Source organism: Uloborus diversus, chromosome 8, assembly GCF_026930045.1.
Source record: "Uloborus diversus isolate 005 chromosome 8, Udiv.v.3.1, whole genome shotgun sequence".
Taxonomy (NCBI): domain Eukaryota; kingdom Metazoa; phylum Arthropoda; class Arachnida; order Araneae; family Uloboridae; genus Uloborus; species Uloborus diversus.
This window is the reverse complement of record NC_072738.1, coordinates 150,823,471-150,832,784: the sequence shown is the minus strand read 5'-3', so window position 1 is coordinate 150,832,784 and position 9,314 is coordinate 150,823,471. Positions and strand designations below refer to the sequence as shown.

The 9,314-nt window shown below is 33.3% G+C and overlaps 1 protein-coding gene across 1 annotated transcript in view; it reads right to left on the bottom strand.

Annotated features, from left to right (window-relative positions):
* Nucleotides 1-687: 687 nt before the first annotated feature.
* LOC129228685 (forkhead box protein K1-like) overlaps nt 688-9,314 on the bottom strand; it is a 36,286-nt gene continuing 27,659 nt past the window's right edge. Inside the window, exons 8-9 of the mRNA XM_054863369.1 lie at nt 6,044-6,323; nt 688-832 (exon numbers count right to left, since the gene is read on the bottom strand). Of these exons, the coding sequence (XP_054719344.1) occupies nt 688-832; nt 6,044-6,323 (425 nt within the window). The remainder of the gene's footprint in view (nt 833-6,043; nt 6,324-9,314) is intronic.

Below are 9,314 nucleotides of genomic sequence, written 5' to 3'. Positions count from 1 at the left end.
TCACAGGGGTGTCATCTGACCCTTTGACCCTCCCCTGAATCCGCCCCTGCTCCTATTATTAATTTCAATTGAAAATTAGCAAGAGTAGGGCTGCAATAAAGAATGCAAAGCATGTCATTTTTACTTTTACGCCAACTCAATGCAGTTGCAACTTAATTTTTCATATCGCCAAAATGTTGCTCAACTCTAAAAATATGGCACACGTCCTTTCTTCCTTCTCTGCCTACTTTAAGGAATGGACTTGTTTTCCCAAATGATTGACAAGGGTCATTTGTTCATGGTCAGACTGTACAATCTACTTCCTTACATTAGCACATTAAGGCTTGTCTATTATAGTGCATGTTATTAAAACTAGTCACTGCAAGAAATATTTCTCGATTCAAATAGAATATCATCTCTAATCACAGATTACTTGAATATAAATATGATTCAATTGCACTTTAATTACAAATATATCTACAGTTAAAAATTTTTTTTTTGATTTCATAATGTTACGGAAAATGATAAATCCTGTGATTTTAGCAATCCTCAGTGATTATACATAATCACCACTAAAATTGGTGAATGTGATAATGAATATAAAGCACTACTTGTCAAATTTACTGGTAAAATCATATAATCCCCGACTCGTAATGGGAAATGTTATAAAAGACGATTATTTTGGCATACTTTGTTCAGCTGGCGCAGCTACTTGGCTTTTCCCATGACATATAGCATCTCTACAAGGCTAGACTTTTCATCTCTGTCCATATCAAATGCACTGGTTTGCAGGCCCTGATTTACCACTAGGCCCAGGTGGTCCAGCTTAGGTTCCCCCAGCTCTAAGGGGTCCCTAAATATTACCAACCATATAAAAATTATACAAAAATATGACTTTAATTTGCTTGTTATGGTGTTTAATATTAAGAACGATGTATAAAGTGTATAGTAATGTGGCTTTTAACATTGAAACATCAATTTTTACCATCTAGCATTTCGCTTCGGCAGATGTGTCAGGCTTACTGTCCTAAAATCTCAAAATCGGGCTCTACTTGGCTGCGTTTGCACATGGATTGACCTTGGTAGAAGGATTAAAATTTCAATAGTATTTTGAATTTCTTGCTGGCTAGTTTTTTTTTTTTTTTTTGATGCAGTGTTAGCTTTTTTCGAATTTATAGAGCTTTTAATAATGGCCGATATTATGCTTCAGCAGTTCAATTTCGTGTTAGTTAATGTTATGAAATCAAAAAAAGTAAACGAAAAATATGACACCTTGTTACTAAAGGCAAATAATAGTAAAAACAAAACAAGTCGGGTAAAAAAGGGAAGATTATCATAGATTAAAAATATATGACGTAATTAAAGTTGACAATGCTGAAAAACTATATAATCTATCCCATAAGTAAAGATAGCTCGAATGTTAGACTTTTTTTTCATGGTTGTAATTTGCATTAAAAGACGAGTATTAATTATGAATGTATTTTATGTAAAATGTTCCCTAGACGCATATGTAACTGCGCCCTCCCAATACTCTAATCCATTTCTTTAAAATTCAATCAATTTAAGAATTTAAGAAAAATTTGTGAGAAATTTTCGGAATTTGCAGTATTTATATTTTTTACAAACTCTGAAATTCACTTTGTGTGTCACCCAGGGCAAAACACTCCCTCCCACACATTATTTATGATATCAACTAATTTTTTTGTTTTAAGATACCTAATGAAAATAAAGTAAAGCAGCACCACTTTTTTTTATTTTTTAAATTAGAATGTTTTGTAAGTTTTGATAGCTGTTATAACATTTTTTAAATTGTTAACAATTTTTTTTCTAGTGTTAAAAATATTAATTTTTTTGGAATTAAACTCTTGTTACTCTACAGATTGATTCAAATTTATCATATCCCATTGCGAGCCTGTGCTATATAGTATAAATAAACCGATAAATTTGACACATATTGAAAAATTTATCACATATGCAGTAAAACCCCTCTAATGCGGATACTAACAGGGCGATTTTTTTTTGTTCGCAACAGAGGGGTGTCCCCAGGACAGAGGTTTAATAATGTTATTTGCCTTGTAATCGGGGAATTAAAAATTGTCCGCATAAGAGGGGTGTCCACCTTTGAGGGGTGCCCATTAGGAGGGGTTTTACTGTACCAAGTTTTTTGGTGATATCACCAATTTATCATTTACCGTAACAATAACATTTGATCAGTTTCAGGAACACAAGTACAGATCTGTGCATTTTCACTCTCTGTACACAACAGCTCATTCTTTTCAAATAATTCAAATATCATATCTCTAATTTAAATTTGAAAAATTGGGAACAAAAAGAGAAAAAAAAATAGCATCATAATTACAAAATCAACAGCACATATATTTATTCAGTCACATTATTTCCGTTATTTTACATAATTTGCTTTATGTTCTATGTTACAAATAATACAACATTCAACATGAGTAACAAGTATTCTAAATTTAAAGTATTTAAACAACTGAAAGAATAACAATATTAGTAGGCATCAACAATAATTCAACAATGAATAAGATCTCTAAAATAAAATAAAATATAAACTTTGCTGTACATAATTCATGTCACTTACTTAATAAGTCATTTTTACACCCTATAGATTTTTGCTTTGTGTGTCACTCAACATTGCACAACACTTTATTTTGTAAATTGCGTGCTTTTAACCATTCACAAAAACTGAATAATTATCTGAGGATGTGATAAAATGGGGGTTACACAGCACAGAACAACACCCTTGTAGAGCGACATATGTGCACTTTACAACAATTTTGTATCAATATTAATAAAACACAGACATTAAATGCTGCCTTCCAAAAAAATACCAAATATCACAATTTTGCAGAAGTTAATTAAAGATACTTTTTACTTCTAAGGTTTTAGTTTTAGAAACTGTGCAAGCAGAAAGCTAATGAAATTGATAATTAAGTAAAAATGCAATTAATTCTTTTTTTACCAAGCATTAAAAAATATATTTAAAAAACCATTATATTGAATGATGATGTTTATATAAGTTATACGTTATTTCTGTGCTAAAAAAAGTCAACATGAGCGCATTTTGATAATAGGATGAATCAACTTTAATGCAGTTTTTATGTACAGTAACCACCACTTATAAAATTACCGGATAATAAAATTGGCCGCTTTTTAAAATCAAATCTGGAAGCACAGAATCATTACAATATCATAATATGTTAAAACCACCCTTTAATAAAATCATTATGACTGTTTTATAAAATCTGGCTTTTAGAGAGCACATGTTAAAAGCTGAAAACATCAGCAGAAATAATTAACGAAGAAATGGGTGAAATCTTTTCATTATAAGTTTCAAACAATGATAATAAACATCGGGAGAGAAATACAACTCTTAAATTGCAACAGACATAATAAATATCAAAGTCATGCTACACCAAAACTGAAGGAATCAGTTTTAGAAGATGATGTAATTGCAACGTCAAAGCTGCTCTTGTCAATAGAATGCCAGAAAAGGGCTTGATGTCTCACAATAAAGAATTTAAGTGCGAAAAGGGAGCAATGTTGAAAGTTACATGAACTTTCAAATTTGCAAACAGTGTCGAGAGTCTTAGCTTTCAAATTCTGCTAATCGGACAACAATCAGCCAATATTTTAAGACCCTTGTGTTAAATAAAAAAATGCACCTCATGTTTGATTCAAGTGTCAACTATTTTGAAACAATTAAAATAAAATATAACTGTCGAAATTCATTTCCCTTTTAGGGTAATCAAACTTTAAAACCTTTTATTTTTTTAAGAATAGGTCAGCTAGTTAATAAAAACAACTGCTTCATAAAATCAAATGTCCTCAGAACAAATGTGATTTTAATAAGAGGTGGGTACTGTACAGTAAAGCCTTCTAATAGAGTATAGCGAGAGGATCACAAGCTTAGTCAGCAATATAGAACTATTACTGTTCTTGTAAATTCACGCAATAAAAAATAACATGGTCAATAAAATATTTGACCAGTATGATTTTTATGTGTATTTCGACACATGACAGGCAGACGGAAAGAAAAACTGAAACCTGTGATTTTCTTTTAGTTTAAATGATAGTTGAGAGGGGAAAAAAGGGAAATAATGTGTTATATCCGGGAGGGGGGGGGGGGAGGTGCTGGATGATGATTTATAATAAACTAGTGGTACCCGCACGGCTTTGCCCGTAATAGAAAAAATTAAAAGGTCTTTTGGTTCGCCTGTATATTTACAAATAATGTATGGTGAATTTTCTTGCCAATTGGCTTGTGCCCATGTTACAGTTCCACCGTTATGATAATTTCCTATCTCGCCAATTGGCTGGTGCCCATGTTACGGCTCCACGTTATGTTAATTTCGTAATTTATACGTCCATCTTTTTTGTTCTTAAAATTGGAATAAAAAAAGAACCACATCGAATTTTCAAAAAATCGCTTCGAGGTGCACACCCCCATGCTACAAACTAACTTTGTGCCAAATTTCATGAAAATCGGCCGAACGGTCTAGGCGCTATGAGCGTCACAGAGATCCTGACAGACAGAGAGACTTTCAGCTTTATTATCAGTAAAGATAAGTTGAGGGCTTAATAAAATGAATAAAACTGATGTAAACAAAATAATAATGTTATTTTATGCTAATTAAAATATCTGCTGAGAATTCTGCCCAGCTGTGATGCTGTAGTCCCTAAATTTGGTGAGGTGTGGCCAAATGGTCAAGTTTGTTGCCAACTGCCAAGTCATTGTCTAGAGAGGGTACAGGCGTAATAATCTTAAGGCACAATAAGAATTTAAAATCCTTTCCTCTCAAGGCTCTTATGAACAAATGGAAGAATAAAGTAAAACAAAAAATATTAGTAAAAAAATTATTTGCATTTTCTTCTAAACTATCATATAAAATGAGGAAAATATTTTGAAAACTCTAGATTAAAAAAGAAATGATACTTTGGGATGTTTATGTCACTAATAGGGGTAAGTACATCAATTTCATATTCATCATAAAAAAATAATAATACAGCAGGCTCTCTGTTTAACGACGCTCTATTTAACGACTTTCTCTATTTAAAGACGGCTTTTCACGGTCCCAGATGTCCACTATAGTGTTAAAAGCAATCTATTTAACGACACTTTCTACTTAAGGACGAACTTTTGTGGTCCCTTGAAAGTCATTAAACAGAGAGCCAACTGTAATTCTTTTTATTGCAGAGGAAATTTTATTTCTTCGCAATAATTTGGAAAACATGCTATTTTATTTTGCAACACAGGGGAAAATGTGTTTTGAGTAACTTTATGAAGCAAAAAGTGTCTTCAACAAAAATACACCTAAGAACCAATCACTATTATTGTCTGCATGCAAATGAGCTCACTTCAGTTTCTCTGTACTCAAAAGTAGCAAAACAAAGCATCTTTCTGCGAAGAATAATTTTGTACCTCAGAGCCAGAAGGACGTGAGTCCAAAAATGGCGATTTTCTGTTTATTAGTGCATTAGATGTAGAAGCCTATCCCGAATCGAGTCATAGGAACGTAATTCTTTTTAAAAAACCCTTTTCAATTTTTTTTACCAGGGTTAAAAGAGCGCACATCCCATTCTTTGCATGGGACAGAAAAAACATTTCTCCTCTCTACTGTAAAATTATGATAATGTGACTTGCGTTCCTCTGGCTCTGAGGTACAGAATTTACACTGGACAATATTGGCACAGTGGTCAAGAAGTTCTAGATAATAACATACCTATTTGAACTTGAAATAAAGTTTAATGATCATTCAACATCATTAAAAATAACGAATTTTGATAACATTACCTTAAATAATTAACATACTTAACTACAGAAATGTTTCTGTACGGCAGACATCTTTTTGTAAGGGCATACAAAAGCACTTGGTAATCTGAAACACGAAAATATAAATCACAGAGCAAGCATTCAATTTTGATCAAACACTTCAATCCCAGAGCAGATCCTCACAATTCCAGAATTACCTCGATGAATTCCGAACCCAAATTCATCCTCACTCTTTCGCCCCCGGACTGAACTTTCCAATTTGATACCTACGAGTCTTCGGCCAAGGCTATTCTGTTATGCATTGTTTCTGCCTCCTGTTTGGACAACTGGCCGATCTGTTGATCTGCGATGTGCTGTGATAATGTTTCAGTGCCAGAGTTTGGCTGTGAGATGCCTGGCGGAAGAGCAGAAACTAGTGGATAGGAACTGCTGGAGAGAGAGGGAGGTGCTTGCATGATGACTGATGGCTGCTGAGGTAGCTTGGACCCTGGATCAGATCCTTGTGTGTCACTGTTCCTCTGAAGATTCATCAACTGCCCGTAAAGCTTTTCTGAAACAACAGTGTGTGATTGATAAAAATTAGACGTACCGAGTAGCACTTTGGCCGAGTACTCGGCCTTTCATTACTCATTAGATTGGTGGTGGCCAAATAGAAGGCTCTACTGATTTAATGATAGCTGCCACCCTTGATTTTTTATTCTTTCTCAGAGAAACCAGATCAAAAAGTGAGGGAAGTTGGGGGCAAATTCATATTTGAGATAATCTTGTAAATTATTATTTTTTTTTTTTTGAAAACAACTGCAATCTTGTTCAGCTGTAGAAGATTGTGCAGAACACTCATTTCTTAATAATAACCCTTTTTTTCCCGAAGTTTTAACTTCCAATTCCCCAAAAGAACTTCCAAAAGTTAAAGGCAATTTTTTAGTCACTGTTTTCTATTGTCACATAGTTTGTATGAGTGGAAATTAGAGACGTACAGAGTAGCACTTTGGCCGAGTACCAAGTACTCGGCCTTTCATTACACAGCCGAGAACCGGGTACTCTGCCTTTCACTACTCGGCCGAGTAACCAAGTACCAATTATGTTTTAAGAAGAACCACCGACAAACATGTGATGAATTTTGAACTTATTAGAACAGTAGTATTGGCCTCCTTGTCCATATAATACTTTTTAAAACTAAATTCGTGCTGAAATTCAATTACGCATTATTTAAAAAATTTTGTTTCATGTCAAAAATTTTACAAAAAAAAATTATTTTTAAAATTAAAAATAAGTAAATAAAAGATATGATTAATCAAGTGGGAATTAAAACAAAATATACCAATCTTATTATAGTTTTAGACCTCCAAACATAAATAATTTTTAAAAGCAAATAAAACAAATGTGCAGGAACACTGCAGACACCTGTTTCTGCATTACAAAGAACGTCTTTTTCAGTGCATAAAATGTGAGCTAAAGAATAAAGATTTTCAACAAAAAAATCAGACTTTTGTTGGATGCCTTTAAATCCACGAGCTCACATTTTGTGCATTGAAAAAAGAACTCCTTGTAATGCCAAAACACGTGTCTGCACTGTGCTTTTAACGTTGTTTTATTTCCTTTTATTTTTTAAGCAAAGGTATTTTTATATTTCTTATAACTAATTTTTGTATGTAGCAAAAATCCATTTTTAATATAAAAACTCCATATTTTCTATACTTACATTTTTGCACAATTTTTAATAAATAAGTTTTATTAACTTTGGGGACATAAACTTCATTATTCTCAAAATTTAAATTTGACAAGTAAAAGATTGCAGAATATTCTATATGCTTGCACTTTTTTATAAACTTTAATATCTGTCTTGGACAATATTCTATTTTTTTCAACTACTCGGTATTGGCCAAGTATCGGATCAAAATTTCGCCGAGTACCGAATACTCGGTAAATTGGCCGAGTAGGCCAAGTACCGAGTAGTTACTGAGTACTCGGTACGGCTCTAATAAAAATACATAAAAATTAGCCCTTAAGCTGTCAAAAATAATCACACAAAAGTGAGTTCTCCGAGGATATGAACATACAATAGAAAGTCATGATAATTTTATCTAACTACTTTAATAATGAATTTCAATTCAGAAACACAAAACACTTGACACTGTAATAAGGGGGAAAGAATTAAAGCCCAGAACTGCAGTGAAAACCATTACACTTGTTTTAAGGCTGTAGGGATACATGATTTATTAATCTATTTTCCCCATGCAGTTCTAATTTCTAAGAAAGCATACAAAATAAAGTGCAAAATTCCTCACGGCCACAGAGCGACGAAGTGAAAAAAAGTGGCGATTAAAAAGTCATCTGTCAATTGCTACATCAAAAATCTAGATAAATAAACAAACTTAAGTGTACAAAAAAAGCACAGAGAAAATCAATATTGTGTTCCATTAATTGCAAAATGAACTAATCGATTAAAAATATATCACTGAAATTTACTAAGGTATTTAGGACTACTAACTTCTAATAAATTTTCTCAGTTTTGCCCTTTAATGCAAAAATAATTTATGTAGGAACTTCTGGCTCAATAAGCAGGCTTTCTCTTGTCTTGTTATAAAAAGAATTAACTTACAATTCAATATTTGATATTCCATTAGCACATAAGGAAAAGACAAAAATCAGATATTTCAGACATTAACTAAATTGTTTTCCATTTAAAAATTAAAATTTGGCATTCAAGCGGGTGTTTAAATCACCAGGGTGATGCACCTTTTTAATTTGCGCAGTTCCATCAGTATGATGAGTGACTTAAAGATATACCTTGGTGTAAATGCTAAGAGTGAATATGATCTTAAGATTTGCATTCAAGAGCAATCAAAACCAGTTTAGTTTATCTAATGCCAGACTGTGTGTTCAGTCCAGGGTTGCCAGACGTCCCGGATTTCAAGGGACAGTCCCGTATTTTGAAAAAGTGTCCCGCGTCCCGGGGAACTTCCATACGGGACGGAGAAGTCCCGTTTTCTCGCTGATAACAATATTTTACAGAATGAGACGTCACTTTAAGGGAAAAAAAACAAAGTAAAACAAAAAAATGAAATAATGAGCAATAAGAAAATTATGTGGCAGCAAATGCCAAAATTGTTTTTGTTTTGATTTGGTTTGCATGTTTTTACTTTCTTCTATATCTAATACATAGAAGAAAGTATTGGATTCGTGCAAATTTTCGAATTTCGAAGGATTCGAACGTTTTGAGGTGTGCTGAGTCCATTTCGACTATTTTTGGAAAATGTCTGTCTGTCTGTGTGTATGTGTGTGTGTGTATGTGTGTGTGTCACGTCTGTGTGTGACCAGTTTTTTGTGGCCGCTCTACAGCAAAAACTACCGCATGAAATCGAACGAAATTTGGTACACATATGTGCCCCTATGTGAACTTGTGCCCATTGGTTTTTGGTGCGAATTCCTCCAAGGGGGGTGGAGCAATGGGACGTTTTTTGAGTTACGTGTGCTTGCTATTCCTCAGGAAGTAACTGGCGGAATCAGACAAAATTTGGTCCATATGTTGCCATTAACA